Source organism: Nicotiana attenuata, chromosome 10 (genome assembly GCF_001879085.1).
Source record: "Nicotiana attenuata strain UT chromosome 10, NIATTr2, whole genome shotgun sequence".
In the NCBI taxonomy this organism is placed as follows: domain Eukaryota; kingdom Viridiplantae; phylum Streptophyta; class Magnoliopsida; order Solanales; family Solanaceae; genus Nicotiana; species Nicotiana attenuata.
The window spans coordinates 21846428-21874016 of NC_031998.1; the positions used below are offsets into that span (position 1 = coordinate 21846428).

The following is a 27589-nucleotide window of genomic DNA, read 5'->3' on the forward strand; positions in this document are numbered from 1 at the left end:
TCTGACAATAAATACCATTTTTATTTGGTTTGAAAAAATAATTGTTATTACTTCTTATTAATGATAAGTAAGCCCTTCTCACCATTTGTTGTCAGCTTGTTACCTATCATTAATCACCAATTATCATCACATAATTCGTACTTTATACGGTGTTTTTGGGATTTTGTTGAGGGTAATTATAGATGAAACTGGTAGATGCTTAAAACTGCAGTTACTTCCTGCTTCTTTCCTCTTATTGGCTGAAACTTATTGAATCAACTTTTTTACAACTTTGGCTTTGTAAAGTTTCTTCTTTAAAATAGAACAAGGTTCAAGCATGAAGAGAAAGGATAAATGAACAAAATCACTGAAATGGAAACTTTATACTTAGTAGCGGGGACGGCCTTTACATCTTTTGCAATGCTTGTTATCAATAATGTGCTTATCTTCTTTAATTTTCTGGCCACGGTTGCATTCCAGTGATTCCTTGATTAATTGAATGGTTTGGCTTTTATGGAATTTCAAGGGCTTCTATTGCTATGAAACAGGGAAAATGTCATGGTTGTAGTTGGATTTCTTTTTACACCATATACAGTGAAAGAAGCAGGTTGGGCAAGCATGCTAGTGCTTGTTCTTTTTGCATTAGTCTGTTGTTATACTGCTGGTCTTATGTGATATTGCTTCGAAAGCAAAGAGGGAATCACGTTGTTCCCCAACATGGGAGAAGCTGCTTTTGAAAACTATGGACGTATTTTATTATCTGTAAGTTTATAAATTCAGCGTATTACTTAATTATAGGCTAGGTCTATCGGAAACAACCTCTCTACCTCTATAAGGTAGGGGTAAGGTCTGTGTACACACTACCCTCCCCAGACCCCATTTTTGGGAATACACTGGGTTTTTTTTTGTTGTTGTTGTTGTTGTACTTAATTATAAGCTAGTGGATCAAGGAAATAGTTGGTTGTTGCTTCAAAGACCATAAGGTCTCTTTTCTTTCATCTGATATAAATACAGCTTATTGCCTAGTTATAGGCTAGTGGCCAGGGGATGTTTGTTTACTATGTCAAAGGCCATGGCAGCGCCTTATTCATTTATCGTGAATATAGCGACATACAAGCCCAACAAAAAGTTTGCTACTCTCAGCAATTATAGATGAATTAATATCCCCTTTATTTGCTGTTTAACAAAATCATTTGACAAGTCCTCATATGTCAGAACTATAAGTATCCATCTGAGTGCATGAAAGGTCTTGGTCATTTCGGGTGACTGAGATAAGAGGGAAGGGGGGAAAGCAAAATAAACAAGTCAATGAAGTGGAAAGGATTAAGTATGTCGGAGTACAAAATGAATATAATCAATAATCAAGTGGTGGTTTCAAAATGACTGTATGCTGCTACCCTATGGTTTTCTTGGTTTTGAGCAGATTATTTTGTACATAGAGCTATATGTAATAGATGCAATCCTCAGCCAGATTTGCAGATTGTTTGGTTTCGTTTGACATTGCTCAGTTCCTTATAACTCTTCCTTGACTTGCAGTCCTTTTGTGTAGAATTTATTATACTTGAAGGAGATAATCTCACGCTACACCCTGGAGCACACATTAACTTTGTTTTGTTCTCGATTGGATTCCATGCACTTGTTTCAATCATTAGAGTTCTTGTCATTCTTCCCACAGTTTGGTTGAAAGATTTACGATTAATCTCTTATCTTTCAGGTTTCCAAATAGTTCTGCAGCTAACAATTTTTAGTTCTTTATCAGATCATAATACTTTACTGCTCTTTTTTGCGGTTGGAGGTCTTATTTTGACAGCTTTAGTTGTTGTATATCTTCTCTTATAAGAAGTTTTATTCATTGTTTTCAATATTCTTACGTCTTGTTGAATTCCTTTTCACAAATATTCCTCGTTACTGAACCCATTAGCAAGAAGTATCAAGGAGTTGTTGCCTTCAACTTTAGCTAATAGTTACTGTGTTTTCATTGTCCTGAGGACAGCATTGGTTATATCTACACTTGTGTTGCATTTCTTCTTCCCTTTTTTGGTAAGTAATATCTTCTTTCTTGTTCATTGATTCAGACTGCACTAGTTGTAATCGAAGTAGCATTTTCTATGTTTGATTAATCAGACAAGAATACAGAAACTTCAGTTAGTAGGCCAACTCTCAAGTGTTTCTGTATTCTTGTCTTGATTAATCAGTTCTTTAAACGATCTATCAGACTATGGAGCGAATGATGTGATCATTTACATACCTGTTAGTCTGTTACTATGTTGCATGAGTAATGTTTGGGGCGGCAGATTTATAAGACTGATGAATTCAATTTTTGTAAGCATAGTATTTGTGCTAGCGAAGAATGAGATTTCACGTTCTTTAATGATTGAACTGAGATATAAGAAGAAAAAAATTGGTTTTCATTATAAAATATAAATTAATATGCTGATAATATAATAACGAAAACACAGTATGTATAGATATTAAAATCAAACCAACACATATATATATCTTCGACCCCAATATTAATTAAACCAATCTGCCCAGGTCTTATTTTGAGCCGTTCCTGTGTGTATTTTGTGTATATTCTCTACTAGTAGCCCCTTAGTTATAATCGTATTATTTTCAATAATACGATTATTTGAATAGCAAACCACATTAAAAAATCTGATACATACCCACTTGAATGAAACTGCGATAAACTTAATTTTATAACTAATGCAGACACGCAGATTGATAAGTACGTAGACATAGGTTTTCACAAACTTTATGCCTTTTTATTTATATTGGGTCTTTGTTATTGTTGTTGTTATTGTACCGTATTTTTAATCAAATATTAGTCCTATATTTATCAAATTGCAAAATCGATGAGCCAAGTAAATGCCTACGAAACTTTCTTTTCATCAGTATAATTGTTGGTACTGAAAAACAACACAAGATGGAGTTCCTTAATGTTGTACCTTTAAACGGGTCAATTTTGGATATCCATTTTTTCTAAAACTCTGTATTTGTTTATCATTTAAATTTTTAATTCTCAAATTAAAGTGGTGATAAGTCTATTTTTCCTTAAGTTATAATAAGTCTTGAAAATCATACTTTATAATTTTTCAAAAAAGCATATAAATTACGCTCAATACGGAAATCAAATTCAAGAAAAGTTAATCAAGTACAGACTTCATATGTAACGTTACAACTTTACAAGTTGGGTCAAAGTGTTTTTATCCACGTGGAATTGATATGAGACTTTACAACTTCAATAATAGATAGGAGACTTGATATCTACTGTCTTAATAATATCAGTATAATGATAACAAGACAGCTGAAGAGAGGATGACGTGGACAAGAATCAACCTCTTCCCGGTGAGGTTTTGATGTATCGCAGAATTCGAAAAGCAGCTTCTAAGTAAGATGATCTCGACTTGTCCTATAAAAATGGGCTGATCACTCCCTTCTATGTTGTAAGTTCGAGCTATGTATAGCGATAATTAGCCAGGTACTAAAGAGTCCCAACAAGTCTCCGCCCCTATCTCTTAAAGCTACGGCATCCCACCGATCACCGAATCGGTTATGCTAGTTGGCTTTGTTGCTATCAAGGCATAACATTCTATGGACTCTTTCCCGCGTCCACAAATGGTATGCCAACAAATACCTTTTCTCCTTAGCCAACTAAAGTTTTCGGATGGCAATAACTGCATTTTCTGTTAAAAATAAAATGAAATTCTCTCTACGCGTTTTAGAATTCCATGTAAATACATCTAGAAACAAGTTCTAAATATTAAAAATTTACCCAACAGGTAACTATCCTTTTGTAAAATGATTGTAAAGAAATATACCTATGTCCCGGAATAGGTGAATTTGAAATATTAATATTACTAGAACACCTATTCCTCCCAAACATGTCATACACCTATATATATCATGTAATGGATTATGGACACCCACATAAGTTAATCCAAAAATTTATACTATTTTATTATAAATAAAATGTGAATTGATAATTAAATTAAAGTAATAATACATTAGACTTAATCAACTAAAATGAGAAAAATTAACTTACATAGAAAATCTTTTATTTGAATAAATTAAACAGATTATATTTCAAATTATACGTCGCGTATCTCTTATTAATACAACAAATCATATTCCACAAAAAAATCAATTCAATAGTATTCCAATTGAACTGCAGTTTTATTTTTTCAGATATCATTAAGAACTCCGATTCTTTGTACTGGTCATCTCGTCTTTGACAGAAGAAGAAAAAGAAAAAGAAGATGTCTCGAGAGAGAGCCAAACGTGCGACACTGCCTCCAGCTCAGGAGGTGCCATTTAACTCTACTTCTTCAGTTTCCAGATTCATCAATTTGTTTTCTTCTAAATCTGAATTAACCCTTTACTATAAATCTATGGCAATTTTTTCTTGCATAAGGATGTCAGATTTACACGATTTATAATTTTGCAGAATATTGACAAGTTGGAAAAAGTAGTAAAACAAGGAAATTACTATGGAGCTCAACAGATGTTCAAGTCTATTAGTGCTAGGTAAGCAATCCCTTTTGATAATTTGGCCTCAACTCTAAAAGGGTTAATCTTGAATTCAGTTAATATGCTTTGCTTTTAGATATGTGTCTGCTGAGAGGTATTCTGAAGCTTTGGATATTCTTCAGTGTGGTGCTTGCTTACAATTGGAGAATGGACAGGTTATAATCTATTCACTCCTATGGAAATTGCATAACCTTCTCAATTTTATTTGATTGTATTTGACTGAGCCCCAGCGTTTAAGATGCTAATTTGAGTAATATGTTATATTAGTGCTAGTAGAAGGTTCTACCTAAGTCTTGGCCGGTGGACAAAGATACTTGGTACCTATGCTAGTGGGAGGTAGTAGGTGGTGGAATAGTCGAGGTGCACACAAGTTGGCCGGATATTATTGTGAAACAAAAAAAATTAGTAATAGTAGAAGGAAGTATTTTAGTGATGGTTGAAAAGTTAGTTTGATACAAAAGACATTGTATCGAAGTTTAAAGATTGAATAATTTATAAACTTGAATCTTGGAGGTTGTGAAAGTTGTATACAATGAAACATTGTCAATATTTTGGGATGTTCTAAAATGGAAAAAATAGCTGATGGTCGACTGGAAACAACTTCTCTACCTCCACAAGGTAGGGGTAAGGTCTGCGTACACACTACCCTCCCCAGACCCACTCGTTGGAATACACTGATTATGTTATTGTTGTTCTAAAATGAAAAAAAGTGTTATAATTTTTTTTTTTTTAGGGGGGTGGGGTGGGGGGGGGGGGTTGTTTACACTTTTTTTCAATTTTCCTGACGTATTCCCAGTAGGAAGATAGCTTATATGTATTGTGGACAATTCAGCAGATAAACTTACCACTTGCAACTAAGTTGTACTATGTAATTTGGATTGCTTCATGATTCAAACTTAAGTAAGCACATGAAAAATGTAGACTTGGTGGAGTTGGTAATGTCATTAAAATATACTTGAAACTTGAAATTCAAAATAATCTTGATTCTTATTTGAAGACTAAGCAAAAACGTCTTTTACTTATTTATTGATGATAGAAGATTTTGACATTTTGCAGGTCACCTGTGGGTCAGAGCTTGCATTGTTGTTTGTTGAAACTCTTGTAAAAGGAGAAGTTCCTTATAACGAAGAAACTCTTGGTATGTCTGCTCTTATGTTTTTTACCATCTGGTAAATTTTCCTATCCCATGCACTTTATAATTTGTCAAGCTGAGAATTGTGCGACCCTTGTTTTATCACACTTTTTAATATTTGGTATACATGAATATCCCAAAAAAAGTTCAGGAATTTTCCAACTTATTTCTAGTTCTACAGCTCCTTAAATCAGGAAGCTATTATGGGGAGATTGCCAAATGGGAAATGGCGGAAATGTTTTGCAACATTCAATTTAGAAGAGCCATAAATTGTTGGGGTGGGAGGAGCTGGATGATTTACTTACCCTTTTATATATTTCATATAATAATGATATATTTATGTCTGCAAAGTAGTCGGAAATTTTTTGATTTACTTTTATAATCTCTTGGCGAGAAGTAATACGGGGAACTTCCCATTAAAAGGTGATAGGAAAAGTGAGCACCTAAGAAAGATAATTCGTTCATGTGAACAGCTGCATATGCAATGTAATACTTCTTGATGAGAACTTGAGGAGAAGGAAATGGGAGAGGACATCCACCACCTAAAGACGACAGTAAGATTGCTGCCAATCTTTGGAATCCCGTTATCAGTTTTTTGGTTGAAGTGAATGATGTCAAGCAGTGTCAAATCGTTCTTGGGGCTTGGAAGTTTAGAGGATATGGAAATCAGAGGGGAAAACCTGGAACTAAGTACCTCAAGGAGTGTGTTGGACCATATGTAGGGAAAGAAACCAAAGATGCTTGGAGGAAAGGGAGGACCATTCATCATATTGAGGAATTTAATAAATGTTTGGTGTACATGACATCCCAACAAGTTAATATGATCTGGTCGATTTTATAGATGGGAACTATAGTTCTACTCTCTAGAGCCTTGTTATATACCCTTGTCTACAGGAATCAACTGTACTCTAGATCATAGTTCTGTATTCTACGCCTCTTGTCTACGGGATTGATTTCCCTTTTTCACTTATTTTACTCATAGATTGCTATACTTCTCAAAGAAACATCTTAACATGTTCAAAAAAAAAAAGTTTCAAGTATTTATTAGTGAAATTTAGAAGATTTTACTGAGAATACTTTTAACCTGGCAGTTATTCTGTTTAGCAGCATGTATTAGCACAAAATTGACATAAAATGCCCAGCAAAAGAACTAGAAAGAATATGTACGCAAATCATTCGCCTTTCCAACTTATTGAAATTAATGATACAATACAAAGTTAAAATATTACAACTTTTTTAGTTCCAAAATCTAATATGCAGAAAGGGATATTGAGAAAAAAAGCTAATTAAGTGGTACGTCCCCCTTTTCAGAATGAATATTCATGTTTTCTCTTTCTCTTGGCGCCAAAATTATAAAAAGAAAGTCCTTTTGCATTAAGAGAGGATACCCAATTATAAACACACTGATCAAAGTAGATGATACACCTATTGTATTGTGAGAAGGGAGGCCAGGATAGTCAAAAAAGGCTTAACCTTTGATTATTATGAAAGTAATTTCTAGACTGGCTTTGTACAATTAATGAATGCATTTTGATTTATAAAAAGATAATAAACAACTTCAAATGAATAATATTTCATTAAAAGTTTAGGGACCTATATCTATTGTTCTTTATACGAGCTTTCCCTATCCGTTTCTAAAAGATCCAAACATAGCATGTGGACCTATGTGTTCACCCATTATGTATTTTATTTCTTCTCTTGATAACTCTATAAAGTCAAAGTAACATAATCACCTTGACACAGAGGGAGTGTGAAAAATTAAATAATCGTTAATTAGTCCTCCTTTGGCAACATATTATAGCTGTTTACTTGGGGTGGGTGGGGGGACTAGACTAGGAAAAAGATACCAAAATGTCCTGAAACTTAACCAGCATGTATTAGATCCTTATGCGACTTCATTGCTGTATCATAAAGTGTAACTTCAGCTATACTGCTTGTCTTTTTCTGTTATTGATGCTTAATGAGTAGTTTTAGTCTTGACTTGATTATAATGCAATTCTCCTTAGACCGTGTCAGGAAAATCTACGAGAAGTTTCCTCGACCTTCAGTGCCACAAAATTTGGACCTCGCTGATGATGATGATATGCAAAAACTTTCTGAAGCCATTGCGGCTGCCAAAACCCGAGTAGAATGTTGTTCTTCCTTTTTAAAAGCCTCTATCAAGTTAGATACTCTCTCTCTGGTCCTTCCACAAATTCCTCCATATTTCTTTTATTTGTATAATTCCTTAAAAACATATCATTTTAGCTGCTTGAATTCTGTTGCTGTTGACTATGTATATTATACTCGCATTGATTTGCTATCGAGTTTGCTTTTAACGACTTGGGTTTTAGTTAATTTGTACCATACTTATTGGACATTTGATAGAAGAAAAAATAAAAAACTTAGCTAAATGTTACTTAGATCTTCAGAAGGAGCGCTGGACGTTTTAAACAATCTGTTGAGTGTTGGGTAATCTTAAATTTAGACCCGTCCATACTTTTCTTCAAAACTTAGTCCTGGGCATCCTATTTGGAAGACCATTGATCCATCAAAGAAAGGCCTCACGCTTCCATACCTTTCTTCAAAACTTATTCGGTCTTCGTTTTTTTTGGAAGAAAAAAAAAAGTAGCAATTTGTTCCCTAGAATTCAAACCTTCAATTTCAGAGTCCCTTTCAACACTTGGACTGTCCATTCTGCAGACATCTCTGGAGGATCCACTCCACAGTGCAATCTTCCAGCAAGACATTTTCAAATACTCTCTTCGCCTCTTTGTTACTGCGTGTGAAACAGTAAAGATTACCTCATCTTGCAATCTTTTCCAGTGGCAATTTCTGTCAAGGGTTAGTAACAGCTATGCCAGTCTCCTTTTAAGAGCTCATACACGATTAAGACTTCTCGGAGAAGATTATCTTGGTTGTTTTATTAAGCGAGGACATGTTGTCCTCTTCTAAATATGTTCTATAACCTCATTTATATTAGTATCTTTTCCGATGACAAAATGCTATTCTTTTATAGGTGGTCAGCAGAATTTGGTGCACATAGGTATGGATCTCCAGAGTTGCATGAGATGCTGGCAGATTATATATATTCTCAATCTACTGAAGTGGTATGTTCTCCAAAAAGCTTGATGCATTGACATGCTTTTAGTAGCTCTAATATATTTGCATGTCATGACTGCAGTATCTTGACCAGTAGTGGTCTTATTGTTTCCTCGCAGTACTTTGCTATTTGACATTAGAAAAAGATAGGGGCTTCTGATAGATGGCAATTAGCGGAACTAAATTTCAAGTTGGTTTAGCAAATCATTGGAATTGCAGTAGACCTCCTTATATTCTTCTTGATTTGCAGGACATGGTTAAAGTATCTTTTCATTTTGTTAGAGGAAGGAATCTGAAGAAATTTGCTTCAACTATCATAAATTTCATGGGCAAGGTAAGCACTTGTTCTGCTATGTTTTTGCTAACACGATGCTATGAGCAGCAGATATTACAAGGTCCAGAAGCTGGATCGCCATTTTCTCCATATCTCTTTCCTGTTTATTTAGAGCTTCCCGAGGAAAGAGGGTTTCTCTTTTTTCCATTGTTGGGTTTATTGCTTTTGCACAGCAACAATTTCATGAAGTTGTTTGTGGCTATTCACTTAATGATGCTCAATGACAGATTGAAATTTGATATAATTCATACAATTTAACATGCAGTGCTATCCAGGAGAGGATGATTTGGCTATTGCCCGGGCAATTTTGATGTAAGCAGAGTTATAATATGATTAAGTGCCTTGCATTCAGTTACTGTTCTACCGAGTTTATCCCATTTGTGCTGGTCTATATTAGGAGCATTATATTTCAGTAAACTATTTAAAAAAAGAGAGACTATTTTACACTTTAACAGTCACTACCAGGTCAGTAAATACTTGCAGTTTTCCGAGCATTTGCACACCTGTAGCTCTGCATATTATTGCCCCTTTCAGTGTAATATTTCTGGAAACATACTTACATATCTCTCAGACAATGCTTAAGTTTCTGATAAGAGGTTTGAAATTCAATCTTTGTGCATATTTTGAACCAGAGTTACTGACTTTCAGTTTGTTCATTTAAGTCCAATTATATGGAACAAAAATGGGCTACCAGAATGCAAGCTAGGTGGAACGTGGTGACAAGGCTTCTTAAGAAATGCACTTGGACACAAATTTATCTATATTTTCATCTTGAAACATTCTTCTTATGCATATGCCTATCAATTTTTATATGACCGTAAAAGGCCATGATGAGAGCCATAAACTAGAATATGTTTTTTTAGCTGTTTAAATTTTCTATTTGTCTGATGTTTCAATTAAGAATCTTCTTTATGCCATTTAGTTTCTAACTGTAGGTTGAGTTTATAGTTGCATTTTTTCATTCTCTTTTGGCAGGTACTTGTCTCTAGGAAACCTTAGAGATGCGAACAAGCTCATGGAAGAGGTGGAAAAGGAAATGGAGGCGAAGCATCTTGGATTTCCTCAGTCAGAATTAATGCAGTTTGTCAACTACCTTTTGCTGACGTAAGTCTTAATATGTTTTCTGAATACATTTCTTTTGATGTGTTAAAAGTAAAATTTTATTTTCATATTTCATATGCTGTTGCTGAAGCCTCTTTCTCATTTTCCTTGACTATTACGTTATTAAGCTGTCCATTTTCAAGAATTCAACAAATATCCCTCCTCCTCCCCGCCCCGCCCTCCCTATTGTCAGGTTTTGCAAAGTTGGTATATTCTGCCCAAGCCTCGAGGCCTTGTGCTCATCCACATGTTTTTTACTTCATTTATGTCCAATTAATTGACTATGTTACAACTTAATTTGTATTTCAGGTTGCAGAGAGATGCTTTACCTCTCTTTAACATGTTGAGACAGAGCTACAAGTCTAGTATAGATAGAGATCCTCTATTAAATGAGGTAAGCGCTTTGTATATGAAAGTCATGTGCTTTCATTCATTCTTTATGATAAATGATTGTTTTTGTAGTTTTTCTTGTGCTTATTAATAACACTGTTCACTGTCAGGTGAGAGTGCTGGTTTTCCTCCTAATTCACATTTTTTGCTGTTCTGTGGTTTAGTTGCTAGATGAAATTGCAAAGAAGTTCTATGGCGTACAGCGTAAAAATCCTCTTCAAGGCATGTTTGGAGATATCTTTAAGGTACTATAATATTATCAACTTTTTGCAATTTAAGAGTTTACTTACAAAAAGCAAAGGGTTAATTACACCTATCCTCTTGTGTTCTTTTAACTGTGAGAACCCATCCTCTAGGGGTGCTTGCAAATTAGAACATATACGGGTAATCTCCCAAAAGTTACAGAGGAAAATGAAACAGTTATTTTGTCCAATAACAAGAAGCATGCTTTAATTGCCAGTATGAACATCAAAATCTATCTTCCACCAGAGCCACTGATCCTATGACGAATCAGGAAGCTCTTTCAATATGATCAGCAACTTTTTCCTTTGTCTACCTTGTATCTTTGGTATAAACAGGAAATTCGGGCTTGCATAGATGACTAGCTAGAATTTAGGGAGGCTTAAGCGTGCTTGTATTAATGCTTTCGTAAATTGATATCAACTTGATGTAATGTATGTGTGTGTGTATCAACTTTCTCAATTGTTATCCTGTAACTTGCCATATTATGTTCGGGAGAATAAAGAGAGGAATTTCTTAATTTGAAGTGGTTAGGTCATTTTCATTATCATACTGGTGGAATGGTAGGGAAATATGTTTTTATCAACAGCTAAGGTGGCTTAGATATAAGTCCAGGGGTCAACTAGTCGACAATCAAGTTGTTGGTTCCCTCTTCACTCCCTAAACCGATTTTCTCCTCATTTCCAAAAAGACAAACTTATTATTAATGAACCTAAAACCGTATAAAAGCACTTGGAATCATTCTTATTCACTGGGGAAGTGGGATCGCATGTTTTTCATGAAAGCCTCGGTATTTGTTAGGTTCAATCTACATGTAGGTGATATGAGATTCTAGATGTAGCTCCCGAGATGGCTCCCATTGCTAACAATCTAGCAGTTACTCCCCCATAAAGTTAGATGTTGGTCTCACACTCCTGCTGGTTCAACCTGGGATTACTAGGTGAAGTGAGATATTCTTTTTAGGGATAATTACCTTATTGGGCCGCCCTCCAAAGTAATAGCCAGAAAACGTATATGTTTTGTATATAATATACAAATATAAATATAATATACACAAATATACATATAATATAAATATACATAATCAATGTATATGTTGGCTAGCGCCTGCAATTAATTTCTTTCGTTGGAACAAAAATGTAAAAAGCCCCTTTTTTAATCAGTTCTAGGTGAAATGAGATTCTAGGTGCCTGGACAATGTGCATCTCGCTGTTCACGATATTGCACTTAGTCCCAGTAAGATGATTCTAACACGGCACAAGCAGGTTGTAGCACTTAGACCCCAGGAGCCTTGCTTCGTGCTGTTATCCATTCTCACTTTAAAACCATTTATAATGACCTGAGTCCAACCACTAGCTAGATGTCTGAGTTGTTTTCATTCTCGCTACTGAATTAGGTTCATTGTGGCTCACACAAAATCTTTAATCCATGTAGTTAGTGAAGAACCAGAAACCACTCAATTTAGTTTGACCTATTTGCTGTAAGTGATCACATTACTTAAGTTCTTACCCTTCCAGCTGTTCATTCAAACAAGCTTTGTAGAGTTAGTTTCTACAGGTAAAATGCACTTGACACTAGTTAGATGGAAAATAAATTCACACATTCTGTAACTTCAAGGTAGTTATGTGTATATAGTGAGAGTATAGGGGGTTTTCTTGCAAACTAAAACAAGTGTTTTCTTTTCTTTTAACAGTTTCTGGTGTTCATTTTAAAAAAAAAAAAATCTTGTTTTTCTTCCTTCAGTTTTTGCAAAATAACACTTACTGTTTTGCAGATGATGGGAGGCGAATAGGACAGGGAAAAGAGTCTTTCTTCAAATGATCTCCATCTAAATAGTGTCATGAGAGACAAGTTGGTTCATTCAACACCAATCCAAGTTGTCCATGGATTGATCCGCTGCAGTTAAACTGATGTGCTTGCCTTAACTATTCATGCTCGGTCTGGCGCTATAACATAATGTTGCAGAATGCGGTTTTGAATTTTCACTGATTGCTCAAGCTTCCCTTTTCTTGTTAGCAATTTGTGATTCCGCAAATATTTCTATTTAAAATCCTATATTTACTGTTCTTTTTCCCATACATTGCTATTGTACAATAGATGAAACCTCTGAGTTAATAATATTATATCTTTTGGTGTGTTTGGGATATAGAATAGTAGCTGGCGAAAGTTCAGCGTCTGACTGAGAGTTTTGACGGACATTGTGTTGTCTAATTGGTTAAAACATCTACTATAATGTCATCCGAAAATGTACCTGCACGGGCGCGCACACAGTCATTGAAGCATCAATGCTGGCAGCTCTTGGCTTCTTTTATTTAGTGATCAAGAGCTACCCGAGATCTGTTTATTTGTGGTGGCTTCAATTAGGGGAAGAAGCTACTCTGGGAAAAGAACCTACTTATGCACATCGGTGTTTCATGCCAAATTAATAAAGTTGAGGTGGGAATGCTTATTGATTAAAGACTGAGTGGTCAAACAATGGGAGTGGATAAGTTGTTTCTGCTAATGTCAGATATATAATGCTATTTGTATAATATTGTGCAACCGTTCATTTGCCATACTAGTTCTCGACAAGCCTTGAAAATATGATTAAAAATTTTCTTCACTTGGCATGCAAATTGGTTGAACGGAAAAGAAGAGAAATATCTCTGTTGAGCCCACAAGTTTTCTTTCCAAAACAAGGATAACCCAAAAATTTTACTTCTCATTCTCTCTCAACCAAAGGAAAAGGTCTAAATTTTCTCAACCTTCTCTAGCAAATTCACTCTTCAAACGGGGAGTGTAACAAAGGATTCCAACTTCTCTGTTCTTTTTGAAAGGGAGGAAAAGATTCGCCATAAGATCCAAAGGAAACTTTTCCACAGAGGTTTATCTAGTAAAGAAGACCATGAACCTTAAGATCAGATGATAACAATGAATGGCAGATGGAACATAATCTGCAGGAACTTAAGAAAACTGCATAAAATTTAGGATATAATTATGATATCGTAGCATCCTTAAGAGATCCGCTGACCACCACACCCGTTGAAGTTCGCATAGAATGCATTCCTAGTGTAGCAGCACAAGCGCCATCTGTTTTTAGATGTGGTTGTACTAGCTCCCAAATCTTTTTTTTCGCTACCTGTATACAGTTGAAGAACATCGTCAGCCCAAAAGGAAAATAAACTACCCCCCGCCCTCCTCATCCAACAAAAAAGTAAGTATAGGGATGAGCACAACACTTTCTTTTACAAAAGGAGAAGCAAGCAAACACGATAGGAGTACGTAATTTCCCGTGCTTACTCCTGTGCAATATACTATAAAGCTTTTAATAAAAAGTGCTATTAAGAAACCTATAGACAAGCTACTTAGCTCTTTCTGGAAAACACTACCCTATTCTTAGCAACTCGAGAAGAAGACTAAAGGTGCAATTTTTTTTTTTTTTTTTTTTGAGATGGTAACAAAGACTTAAGGTGCAAATTCTAAATGCTTCTCCATGAAATCAACAGATATCCATCTCAACAGATTTAAACATAATTCCCTCCAATTCCGAATTCAGGAAACAGCAGATCTTCAAGGCACACAAGGGTTTTCACACCAAAAAAATGAAGAGGTAAATAGGTAGTATAAAGATTTAGAAACTGTGGGATAAGCATCTGTAAGACAGACTCCATGAAACGCATGATAGGCCGCGCTTTTGTAATTTTGCAAATACAGTTATGGGAAAGAGGGCGTCTAGTAACAGATGGAAGAACAGGATTATATAAAGCATAGGACATATGCAGCAGAGAGAAATGGGTATAAACCTACTATTTCTTTTCTGTCTTCCCAAGTTCCAACAACATATTGGATATCTTTAGTTAAAACAGAGCAGGTGAAACAAAGAGCTTATCCTGAAAACATTAGTTTAATACAAGGGGAGAAAACCATTTGGCATAACAGTTCTTTCCTGATGGTCCAGAAACACTAAGAAGTGAGGTCAGTGTAACTTCTGCAAACAAAAGATTTCCTTCCGAGTTTGACACGCCTGTAAACACAATTATTCTTTAAAACCTGAATCATAAGTGCATGTAACCTATATACAGTCAAAAACTTAATCTGGACTGTGACCTATTTCCTCAAGTCAAATGAGCGATAATAGAGGAAACAATGAAAGCACGTCCCTCCCCTCCGCAACTCACTAACCTCATAGCATAGACTAGTTGCTTCAAGTTAATAAAATAACACACAGAAGCCTCTTGGCTTTTAGGCTAGTGCACCACCTCTTATAGGCAATCAAACTTTACAATGGAGATTTTACCTGGTTGGGCGTAGCCACCTCAGGGAGATTCTCCTTTTCATCAGCAGAACCAAACCATATCCTTTCCCCAGGTACTGAGCCTTCAGGCGGCTCAAGAAGCTCCACATTCTCATGAGATGCATCAGATGCTGCCATCAGCATTCCATTTGACTTGACACCACGCATATTCCTCGGCTTTAAATTTGCAAGAACAATCACATTCCTTTCCTGCATGTTGCAGCATGCATCAAATGCTTTCTTCAAATTACGAAGTGTAAGAATCTTAAACAGGCCACTATTGATGGACTTTAGAAGCTTAGGAGTGTTAGAAACAGAGTCACTATAATGCACATACCATTAGCAAGTTTTGTTATTCTTAAGATATGCCAAAAACTAGCATATTATTAATTAAGGAAAGAGAAAAGACTGAACCAAACAATCATAAATGAGTGGTCCCAAGAAAAAAACTGACATATAAAGTTCTAGTATTTTCCAGTTTGACCAGAAAAGTGCTCCTATTATACTTGAACCAAGTGATTACATTTAAACCTATCCACTAGGATCTACAAAGATCCAAAGTCCAACCCTTTTGAGATGCCTCTGTGAAAACACCAAAAGAAGAAAAGAATTGGAGAATAGGTTGCTTGATTATAACCTCAAGCCATTGGGGTTCAAATAACCTTTACAAGAATTACAAATAAAGAAAAAAGATTATAGGCCAGTAATTACATTGCTAGAAAATTTCCTAATTACCTAATGAGAATCTTTCCATATTTACATAGTATAGATTTTTGCCATATTTAACACTCCCCCTCAAGCTGGAGCATAAATATCGTATGCTCCTACTTTGCCATAAATATAAGTGGAAATTGTTTTTCCTTATCATTATATAAGGAAATTATTGTTTTTCCTCATACAGCTAAGCATACAAGTTAATAGACAGACGCAACCTGAAACGAGACTATCTGGAAGGAAGTAATTTGAGAAAGGGCACCATGAAAGGTCAGAATAACTTTATCAAGGACACTTTTGCAGTCTTAGATAATGTTAGACTTTGCATGGAGCAGTTATGCAGTCTATTAAGTTATTAATTGTTGAAGTATGCAAAAGACAGACAAAATCATGAGCAATACTTCGTAGAGGAATATTGAATAACTACATTTGAGAAGGGTTAGCTGACAAGAAACTTCTCTTGGGAACTTCTGTAAGCCAGATGATAGCAGCCAGGTTGCACCGTTAGCTAGTTAGCTGTCACCGAGTAGGCAACGGAATGGAAAACGGATAGTCACGGTATCTTTGGAACCAGCCATGTGGTAAAAATAGCAACTATAGAAGCAAGTGCTTTCATCTTTAGACAAGATTCAGAGTGGATGGCTTATTGTGAGCTAGTCATCTCAAGGAGGATAAGTGGACCATTTTCCATGTCAAGGTAACTTGCTGTCATGTAAATAAGAGAGCATCAGATATTCAGAATCACGAAACAATGTTTTGCTTAAGTTTGCAAAAATGAAGATTCCGTTTAAGGGCTCATCTAAAAGCTTTGGTACAAAGGAATATTTGCTGGAGTAAGAGATGCAGAATAAGGAATAACTGAAGAGTAACATCGTCCCTAGGCAATGGCTGAGTGGTTGAGGCATAAGAGTAACAAAATGAAGATTTCAGTTCCGGTTGCCAGCTAAAACACCGGGCCGATTTGGTTCACAGACTTGTTATGCAGGCAGATGATACAGGGACTGTTATGTGGCGTGTAATAATGCAGACGAATAGTAATATAGTGATTGTAATACGATGAATTACAATAAATGGATTGTAATGCAGGGATTGCCTACTTTAAGGCCATTTGTCTTTAAAAATACTCTTATCCACAGCGGCGGAGCTAGTAAAGAGGGAAGGGTTCAAGGGGGTTAATAGAGTCCTCTTTTATCGAAAATTATGCTGTGCAAATAGGGTAAAAATAAATAAACTACTGAATCCCCTTAATATAAGAGAAAATTCTAGTGTTGTGGTAATTCAGATCACAAGTTCGAATCACAATTTTGACATTCTAGTATTTTTCTTTTAATCCCCTTATATAAGTTCCTGGCTCCACCATTGCTTATTTAGGTATTGTTGATAAACATATTCTTATTCGACATTCCATGTCATATAAAATAAAACATAAATTCCAACATAAGTTACACTAGTACTAGTTATGACGAGTTTAATACTGAAAAGAAGATAGTAGATTAGCACACATAGTTTTACACAAGAAACCAAATAATGTTTTATTACATGAGCAATGCAGATTTTCACATAGTATTAATTATGTAGAATTCAAGGGGAAATTATTTTGCCTTATACAACTATCTAAACGGGGTTAGGGAATAGGATAAAAATTATATACATTAAGGGATCGTTTGGTTGCTGGTTTAGAAAGGGAGTTATTCATGTATTAAAACTAGCATAGTTAATACCATATCTGGTAGCTTTTTAGTTGCTTCGTATAAAATTTAGCACACCGAGCTGTTAGATTATCATTTTACAATCCCACATAAATAAAACATGTATAAGTTATCAGTCAAATTATGTGTTATTTTATGCAGGGTAGAAGATGGAACAACTAATCCCTGCCTTACTAATTCCTGCATAATTGAACCTTGCATAACTAACCAGCAACCGAACAACCCCGACACTTTAAATTCTTTTTTACACTATCATTGTAAGTTAATTGTTTATAGTGAGTTCTCACTCTATTTATCAGGTTATCATATTATGCTTGATAGAAAGAATTACCTATTATTACTGGCCAATTTTTAGCTAATAGTGTTGAAAAATCTTTATACTATCAATGCGCAGAACTTAAAACTACTAACAACTTGTTTGGATAGTTGTTACCTATTGTATTGTATCGTATTGTTACATTAAATACAATGTTTGTTTTGATTATTACTTAAATTTTATTCTATATTATTGGAAGAACCAATCAAAAGATAGTTTAGAAGCATTATTTTGCCAACCTCACCAAACTAACCTATGGTCTAAAGTAGGGGTGTTCGTCGGTCGGTACGGTACGGTATTTAGACATTTCGGTTCGGTATTTTCGGTATTCGGTTTCTTAAAATCTTATACCAATACCGTACCTAATTAAATTCGGTATGGTTCAGTTTTTCTCCTTTCGGTTTCAGTTTAGTCGGTTCGGTAACTTCGGTTTATTCCGTACTAGCTAGTGTATAGAGCCATAGACTCTAATATTCTTAATTAAAGTACTCAAAAATACAAAACTGAAAATGTTTGTTGACAAAAATTGTCCAAAACTAGAAAATATATCGTATCATTAAATTCGTCATTACGTAACGATGAAAAGTGCCACTTTATGTAACGACCGATTTGGTGCGGTCGCGTCGTAAACTTATTTTTTTCTCTCATCTTGCCCTTTATTACTGTTAAATAATTCTTTACCCTACCTTTTTATATAATAATTCTAACCTGTACCATAATTTTTCTTTGTAATACTGCAAGTTTATTCTTCATATTGCCGGTACGTGACATCATGAAACAACGGCAAATATTGTACTTATCAAACGATACAGTATAATCCAATACAATACGATACACTATGAAACAATATGTAACAACCATCCAAACACGTTGTAAAGAAATAGATGCATCATAAGGACAGGTACCTGAAGATGGTCAAGAGGCACATATTTAACAAGCCCACTACATATAATTCTGGGCTCAGCCTCACCAACATCAACCTCTTCAACATAAAGCGAATCAGCCTCCTCGTGCCTCCAGGCCTTAAGTATTCGCCCAACCCTAATGTCCAATGTATTAGCCGCATCCTTAATCTTCCTCAGCTTCGTCTCCTCATCTTCCTCTAACAAAGAATCTTTTTCTGTTGCACTCACATTTGATGGGGCCGTATAGTAGAAATTGAAGCATAATTTTGTGTTATGATTGTTCCAGTGACCAATTTTGTGACAATTGGTGCTGAAAATGGTATTATTATTTTTATGGTGCAATAAGGAGGAGGAACAATAACTTGGCCTTGAGCGTGAAGCAATAGCAGTAATTGAATTTGTGCGGCAAGAAAGTAATAATGTGCCACTTCCCTTTAACCAATTAGCTGCTCCTATTCCCATTGCATTCATCGCTTTGCACTCAATTTTTTTCAGAGGAAGAAAGTGGGAAGAAGAGTGATGAGTTTGGGTTTTGGACTTTTGAGTTTAGGATAAAAACTGGAGAAAAGGTTCAAAATAGTCCCTTTAAGTTTTAGATTTACTCAAACTCATCCCTATTTTGTGAGTTGGAGCATTAATAGTCCTATGACGATCTGACATAGCTAGTGCGATGCGATTCTATACATTATTTCGGTTTTAATTTCTCGATTATAATATATGTATAATCGTATATACAGTCAAACTTATCTATAACAGTCTCGTTTATTCCGAATATTTTTGTCTATTATAGGAAATTGTTGTTACAGAGAACATAACAAAATATGATATTTGGTTACGAAAAAATGTTGACTTTTGTAGTGAGTTGGTTTGGACTTCTGAGTTTAGGATAAAAACTGGAGAAAAGGTTCGAAGTAGTCCCTTAAGTTTGAGATTTACTCAAACTCGTCCCTATTTTGTAAACTGGAGCATTAATAGTCCTCTGATAATCTGACATAGCTAGAGGTATTCTAGAGAATCAACTTAAACATCCGCCTAGAGTTTAATTTAAAATAGCTAGCGAATATATGCTATATGTATAATTATGTATAATTATTATATAAACTATGTATACTAGCTAGAAAAAATAAACAGTAAATTACACTGGCTATTTGTGTAAAGAACCTTCAAATATGTAGGTCACTCTTTTATATTGTTGGTTGACATATACTAGTTTCATGAAAAATCGGGTGATTTTTAAAAATAGCCAGATTTACAACTGGTCGTTCAAAAATAGCCCAATTTCAAAAGTAATCGAAATTTAGCCACTTTTTATGTAAAGATAAATCTGAGCAAAAACATTGTTCAAAACCTGAAAAATACTCCAGTATATTATGCTGGAGTTCCAGCATAAGTATACTTGAACTCCCACATATTATACTGGAGTTCCAGGATAGTATGCTGGAACTCCAGCATAATATGATGGAGTTCCAGCATAAGTACACTAGAACTCCAGCATAATATACTGGAGTTCCAGCAAGTATAATGGTCCAGTATAATATACTGGAGTTTGGAGCACCAGTGCTCCAGTCTCCAGTATATTATACTGGAGCCAGCAAAATATACCGGTCCAGCATAATATGCTGGAGTTCATACACAGTAGCACGAACTCACGTATATATGCTAGACCGGTCTCATTGCAGCAAAACGGTGGCTATTTTCATTGATTTGATAAACGCTGACTATTTTTGATTGTACCAGTCCGAAAAACTGGCTAATACCGTGAAAATTTTGGACTGAAAAAATCAAATAATATGTAAGTGACGTATGGCGCCCGATTGTCGTGACTTTTCACTTTGTCCTATTGTCTAACTCTATACGTCCAGTCAAAACGGAGTAAAACACAAACGAACTTAGGGAGTAATTCACCCAATAAAGTTCGAAAATGGATCAGTCCACAGATGACAGAACCCAAATCCTCACTACTGATAAAGTCAAAATCAAGGACTTTCTTAATGCCAAAGTAAGATTTATTACTGACTCGTGCTCGAATTCAACTAAACAAACAAGATTTAGGATTATTTCTACAGCCTCAATTTTCACTTCAATGTTTTAAAACAAAACAAGAGTAAAGAGTTACTTTCTCCGGTTCAAAATAAGTGATTTTTTGGCCTTTTTCTTGTGGTCCAAAATAAGTGATTTTTTCAGATTTCAAGAATGAATTAATTATTTTTTTCCTACATTGTCCTTGGAGTAAATAATGTTGAAATATGTGTTAGGAGTGTTTATATGAAATAGTAAAGGTTAATATGGTCAATTCTATTGCTAATTAATGCTAAAAGGTGGATTTCTTAATCTGTGTGAAAACATCAAAAAATCACTTATTTTGGACCGGAGGGAGTATCTTTTATACTTGAATACATTGATTGTTTAATTTCTTTTTAGAATTATCATAAGCAAGTGAATTATTATGAACGAACACGTTAAAGAAGTTTGAAAATTTCGAAAAGACATAAATTGTAGAATTTCGGACCTAAAAATTGGTGTGATTTGTGCATCATATCCCTTTACAATTTCAAATTAAGAAAATAACGTTTTTAGATCTCATGTGTAAAATACATATCTTTACATGTAAAGTAAATCTCTCATATGTAAAAAAAAATAAAAAAAAATAAAAAGGGTCATAACGCAGTAGATCCATTCTAGTCACGATGACTTCTTGGCATTTGGTGCCATTTACCGTGCTAGAGAATCAGGGCATGACAGTTATGTGCATATACACAAACACACACAAATTAGGGATGTTTCAAACAGAACCGAAACACGTACCAAATCAAAAAGCAAAGCCAAATTGACTAAAAGACCCGATTAGATTTCATTTGATTTAGTTTAGTGTTCGGTAAGAAAACTCGAACCAAACCGACATATAAATATATAATTTTTATATATTTTTTTAAGACTTTATATTGAATTTCCTTTAAAATGTCTAGAAATATTTGGGATCCTCTCATAGGATGTAATATTTAATAGAACTATGACATTCATTCATTTTTATTTACCTTAAATAATGGATTGTATCACTTTCTTATCAAGTGTTATTGAAATGCATCAATCATCTCTTTGTTCTTCCATATTTATATGTCAAGATTGCTTATATCTTTCTCAAATTTGAAATGGTATTCGATCATTTAAAATTAAATATAATATATTATTATTTAGGTATTACATAATTTTTATGTTTAATTAGTAAATGCGGTTATACTTGAAAGCGTACATCAATGAAAAATTATTGTTAGACGACTGAGAAAATAACTATCATATTTGCTAAAAATAATTCTCTCATAAGAATATTTTAATAGATCATATATTAGTTATTTTTTCAATTTTTACTAAGAATATATTCATTTATCAAAACTTTATCTATACTTTAACAAAGTAAGATTGAAATAATATTTATATAACAAAAAAAACCCGAAAAATTCGAAAGACCTGGCAAAACTGAAATGTTGCGGCTATACGCACACACAAGTATACGCGATCGTCAAGTAATAAAGTGACTAGAAGTCGGATGTCGAACCCACGAGGACTTGTGATTAACTATTAACTAAAAAAGACTATCCTAATTATCTAAACAAGAATTAAACCTAGAAATATTTGATTCTAAGCTAATAAAATAAAGGAAAATAAATAGTGAACTCTGAACAAGGGAAAAGCAGGTTTTTATGATTCAATGTAGTGAAAACGATCTAGAGTTATGGGCTATCTAACATTCCTATTGTATTCTTCAATTGAATTGACTAACTAATTTATCTAGTTTATTGGTTGACAGGGTTAATATTGGTCATAAGAATCTGCCGAGTTCTTACTTGCCTATTCAACCAACCTAACGCCTATATGTCTATGGAGTTAGAATCAACAAGGACACATTTATAATTCCTATACATCAACCAAGCAATGCAATTAGGTATATTTCTATCCTAATCGCGAATTCATTCCCCGATGCCCGGATTCAAGAACTTGCTCTACTCAATCCTATGTGCAACCTAGAATTTTCACTTTCGAGTTCAATTCTAGATTTGTAGATAGTATTCAATTGGTGATTAAGCAATTAAATAATTAAGCGCAGGATTGAATAAATAAACCAATACGATATACTAAGAAGCCAAAATTAATATTTGAATAACAATATTCATGAAAGAACCACAACCCTAGAACGTGAAGTTTAGCTCCACATAGACATGGTAGAAAAAACAACAAATCATACAAAGAAACATAAAAATTACTAAGTTTGGCGGAAGAAAGATGGAATATGATGAATTCCGGCCTCCACGGCGGCTCTGTGCTTGTGTTTTCCTCTTAAAAACGTGCTCCTCTGGTCAAAAGTTCCTTTAAAAAACATTCTCCCTTTTCAAAATAGGCTTTAGGACCCCTTTTATATGAGTTAGGAGCGTGTAGGACCAAAATAACCTTGTCCCGGGCGATATAGCACAAGTTCCCGTCATCAGCGCCCAGAGTAGCGTGGGGCGCTGGATATTTTATGCTTCTGGAAACTAGGCCACAGGTAGCGCCCCACGCCGCCTATGGAGCTCAATATGCACTTTTGCCTTTTCTTCGCATTTGCTCTAATTCGCACACTTTCGTCCCAAATTGCATCTGAATGATTCCTACATATAGAAATACTACAAATTAGCACAAATCATTATATTATACATCCAAAATCTACGAGACATGAGCACAATGCGAGACAATATACATAAAAATATGTATACTTTAAGCCGAATATCAACACCCCACACTTAAACATTGCTCATCCTCGAGTCAACTAACAAACTACTCTATCTTTGAGCACTCTACACCAATGACCAGGGTTGATAACAACAATTAAAATCTAGCATATGCAATCACATACACTTCCCTTTACTTATATCATTCTTCAAAAATATTCAAACAAAGACAACATGCTCACAACAATCCTAGCCTCAAAAACCAACTCAATGTCCCAATTCACTCATGGCTTGAACACCCAAAATCCTAGAGAAGTCTAATAATGTTACCTATCCCTCGTGAAAACATGTGCCCTCATAACAAAAGCGAAGAGAGTAAGTTTAATCCACACATCCAAATCTCATGATCAAATATAGTTTAAGGAATCACTTGTATATAAAAGAAATCTCTCACTCTCACAAAGAAGTCAAATGCATGCAATTGGTACCATAAGCTTGCCTTTAATATAAATCTCTAATGTAAGCTCGCTCGATCTAAAATTAGTTAGGACTTTTCATGGACGTAATGTGGGCTAAAGGACGGATATGATATATTTAGGAATAGCGACTAACCCTCCTAAGCACTTTAACACATCACATAATTAACTTTAAGCGCAAATTCTTCAATTTCACAAATAAAATCACCCCCAAAAATGTTTCCTCATTCTTTAAGCACTATCGTCATTTACACTCCACTAGCAAAATAAGATATTTATTCATCTATATATTTTTATTTTTATTTTTCGTTTTTTCAACTATTTTTTCTTCTTTTGCACTTTCTACTAGTGGCATATTTTTTTACAAAACAAGTGTACCTTTCTTCCTTTCAATGGTTCCACTCAAAAGTCACCCCACACTTAGTCCATTCTACTTCTTTTAGCGCTCATTTCACAATTAAAGTGCTTTAAGAGGTAAAAGGATCAAAACAATATTAATTAAGAACAAAAAAGGTATACGCTTATAATGTGGGTGCCAAATAAAAGTCCATAGGCTCAAAAAGGTTAACTAGGGATAAATTTTATTCATGGTAAGCAATAAAGCTCAGAAAAAAAAGATGAAAGAAAGCCTAAAATTATTTTTCAAACTGAGCATCACCTAAAATTTCGCTCCGACTCACATACCGGGCAAGTTCTAGACACAAGTACCATACATGGACTACACAAAAACCTCACCACACATGGCACACAACTCACTAAGGACGGTCATATTCCAACTCTCAAACTGATGCAATCATTCACGAAGCCACGAGATATTAAGCATTAAGCACAAAGTGAACACAAGTTAAGTAAATGATACATAGGCGTCACAAAATATGCTATCCAACTAAGCAAGACATCATCAATAATTTCAAAATCGTAGGGAAGATACTACACATGCCAAAGCCTAAATATACTACTATCAAACAAGTCAAGGTGCCTAGGAATCTCATCTTTCTTCATCCATTTATTCCCTAAATTCTAATCTACTCTTAAAAGATTACTACTACGCGGTTCAAACTACATCCCATGAAAAAGAATAGAGGGGAGAGAAAACGTTCCTTTTTGTAGGGTACTGGCGCAAAGAAAAATCACGGGGGATTATTACTACCTAAAAATAACAAAAGACATATTTTTGGATTATTTTTTTCAATTTTTTTGGATTTTTGGTTAGACTTTAATCCATCAAGAAAACTGTCTAGGAGATCCATCGTTGGGCAAAGCCCAAAAACTTTTTACTCTTTTTTTTTCGATTTTTTTTATTTTTCGTATTCAAAAAATAAATAAAATTAAGCTACTAAAACTATTATTAAAATACTACATAACTATGAAATAAAAATAAGAAGTTAATATTTTTACTAACATACTACTACTAATAATTCAAAGACAGTCCCCACCCCACACTTAAAAGTGTGCACTGTACTTGTTGATACCCAATTTTGTCCTCATATTTTCTCAAATAGTATATATACTTTCAAAACATCATTTTTTGCATAATTATTTGGCTTACAAGACTATACGAGCATCTTCTATAATTTTTCATGATTTTTAGATCTTTTAAATTGATTTTCCTGCATTTAAATTACTTGAATAATTATCAATTACTCCTTCAAATTACTTTTTGTGATGACTTAGTTACCTAAAATTATTATTTGCACCTATAATATATGTTTCAAATATTTTACTTCATTTCATATAATTACATTAGCATTTTTAAAGTTATTTGCACAATTTTGCAGCAATAGCCTATATTCATACACAAATGCTCTTTATTATATTACATGTGTCAAAGTAGCATTTTATATTTTTAGAATTCTAAATTATTATTTTAAATCACTTTAGTGCATAAAAAATATTTTTATAAATTATTTTGATAAATTATGTATATTTAAAAAGCTGGCTTGAACTTTGAGCCAATTTTCGGACCAAAATTAGCCCAATAACCCCAAGCCCAAACCATACCCTACCCGGTCGGACCCCTTTTAAATAACCCGCCCCACTTCCTCGTTGATCCTGGCCGTTGATCTCAAATGATCAACGGCCCATAATAAACCAACACATCTCCTTATATCTCCATAACCCAAACCCTAACCCATTCCTCCTAAGACGCCGCCCCTAAATCCTAACTTCTCCTCTCCTCTCAAACCCTAGCAGCCGTCTCTCTTGTTCTATCCAAAATCCGACCTCAACATAGAATCACTCAATGATTCCTTTTCCATTTATGCTCGGTCTCGTCGTTTCTTACCCGATTTTGGTACTACATAAGTACTTGCTCTATTTTGGCAAGTGTAAATCTCCGAAACAAGGGAGATTAGAATTACCCTTCAAAATCTGGACGATATCTCATCCATATGCATCATGGTAAGGCTATATGGGTTCGATTAGCCAAGATCTCCGGCCAATTTCCGATTTTTGTCAACTAGGGTTCACTTAATTTTTCTGTAATCTGACTTTTATTGATTTTGCACGATATTGTTTCCTTATTTATGTTGATTTTACAGTATTTCCTTGTTTGTTTGCCGGATTTCTACTATTATATAAACCCCTCTCCATTCCTCTTATGGACAGACCTGAATCGCCAGATTTTCACTAAAAATTTTGAAGCTATTGTTCTGTTATTCCCTCATTCTCTTGTTCTGTGCTTTATTTCTTGGCCGGCTGGAAGCCAAGGCCACTGGGATTCTATTATTCAACCTTTTCTTAGTGGAAGTATTGCCCGGGGTTCCTTTGAAGCTCTTGGGAACTTTAACGCATTAAGATTCTGGGTTCTTGTGGAATTTTTATTCTTTCTTACTGTCCGTTTAATTGATAAGACACTTGGCTTTGCAATTTCGTTCTCATGTGCCTGTGATTTGCATATATTCTCACTTCTGAAATGCATGACTTAATGTGTTTCTAGGCTACCTTTTTTGTGCAACTCTGTTAACTTCACACTCGTTTAGGTCTCTTTAGCATTTAATTTCACTTAATGTTGCCAGTTTTGAGACATGCTTATGCCTAATTTGAATAATTTGGACTCTCTTAAGTCCGTTTAGCCAATGTGTTCTGGGATACTTCTGTATGTGATCTTGCCAGTTTCACACTTGTTTGAATTTCTTTAGTATTTAATTTCACCTAAAAGCTGTCAATTCTATTATTTGAATGTACTTCATCCAAATAAATTGGACCTTCTTTAGTTAATTAGTCTACTGGTCAATACCTGACTGCCTACGTTTGCTGTTTGACATGGGTTTACTTTCCCACTCTGTTCTGAATCTCTGTAATGATATTCTTGCATATGTAATGTGTTCTAATCTGTGTCAAGGCCTTTTCTATCAACTATGATCTGCTTCCCTGATAGTGTGTCTCACACCATATCCCTGTTTTACTTAGTCCTATATCCTTAGTAACTGTTTGAAACCTTTAGAATAGCACCTTAGTTTGTGTTTCTATACCATGTTTGACACTTTTCTGCTTCATGATACAAGTTAACATGGTTGTCTTGTGATACTAGGATGCATACTTAGCATAATTTAGACCTTTTAGGTTTTAAACTTGCTTAGTATTATGCACCTATGTATGATAATCTTTGTTAATCCTGCAAACTTGTTTCTCCCTTAACTCTTTCAATATGTGACTGCCTACATGTTATTTTGCTAAGTGTTGAACCTGCTTCTGAGTCTTGCTAAAC

The 27589-nt window shown here is 34.6% G+C and overlaps 2 protein-coding genes across 2 annotated transcripts; one reads left to right on the forward strand and one right to left on the reverse strand.

The window, feature by feature from the left end:
- LOC109233141 (Golgi to ER traffic protein 4 homolog) lies at positions 4129–12933 on the forward strand. Its single transcript, XM_019398918.1, has 12 exons — positions 4129–4286; positions 4427–4506; positions 4586–4664; positions 5566–5647; positions 7648–7804; positions 8640–8730; positions 8973–9056; positions 9322–9368; positions 10032–10160; positions 10467–10551; positions 10712–10792; positions 12562–12933. Exons 1-12 carry the CDS (start codon positions 4239–4241, stop codon positions 12577–12579), a joined length of 981 nt encoding a protein of 326 aa, XP_019254463.1. The 5' UTR covers positions 4129–4238; the 3' UTR covers positions 12580–12933.
- Positions 13371–19251, reverse strand: LOC109233142 (aminoacyl tRNA synthase complex-interacting multifunctional protein 1). The gene is made up of 3 exons (XM_019398919.1): positions 18705–19251; positions 15064–15270; positions 13371–13905 (listed from the first exon to the last, which is right to left on the reverse strand). The coding sequence occupies exons 1-3, from the start codon at positions 19173–19175 to the stop codon at positions 13762–13764; spliced, it is 822 nt and encodes a 273-aa protein (XP_019254464.1). The 5' UTR covers positions 19176–19251; the 3' UTR covers positions 13371–13761.

Coding starts and splice junctions, on each gene's coding strand:
- LOC109233141 (XM_019398918.1), top strand. CDS start 4,239: ATGTCTCGAGAGAGAGCCAAACGTGCGACACTGCCTCCAGCTCAGGAG. Junction 4,507..4,585: donor TTCAAGTCTATTAGTGCTAG/GTAAGCAATCCC, acceptor CTTTGCTTTTAG/ATATGTGTCTGCTGAGAGGT. Junction 10,552..10,711: donor GAGATCCTCTATTAAATGAG/GTAAGCGCTTTG, acceptor TCTGTGGTTTAG/TTGCTAGATGAAATTGCAAA.
- LOC109233142 (XM_019398919.1), bottom strand. CDS start 19,175: ATGAATGCAATGGGAATAGGAGCAGCTAATTGGTTAAAGGGAAGTGGC. Junction 15,271..18,704: donor TGCCTCTTGACCATCTTCAG/GTACCTGTCCTT, acceptor TGCAACATGCAG/GAAAGGAATGTGATTGTTCT. Junction 13,906..15,063: donor AGGTGGCTACGCCCAACCAG/GTAAAATCTCCA, acceptor AACTGTATACAG/GTAGCGAAAAAAAAGATTTG.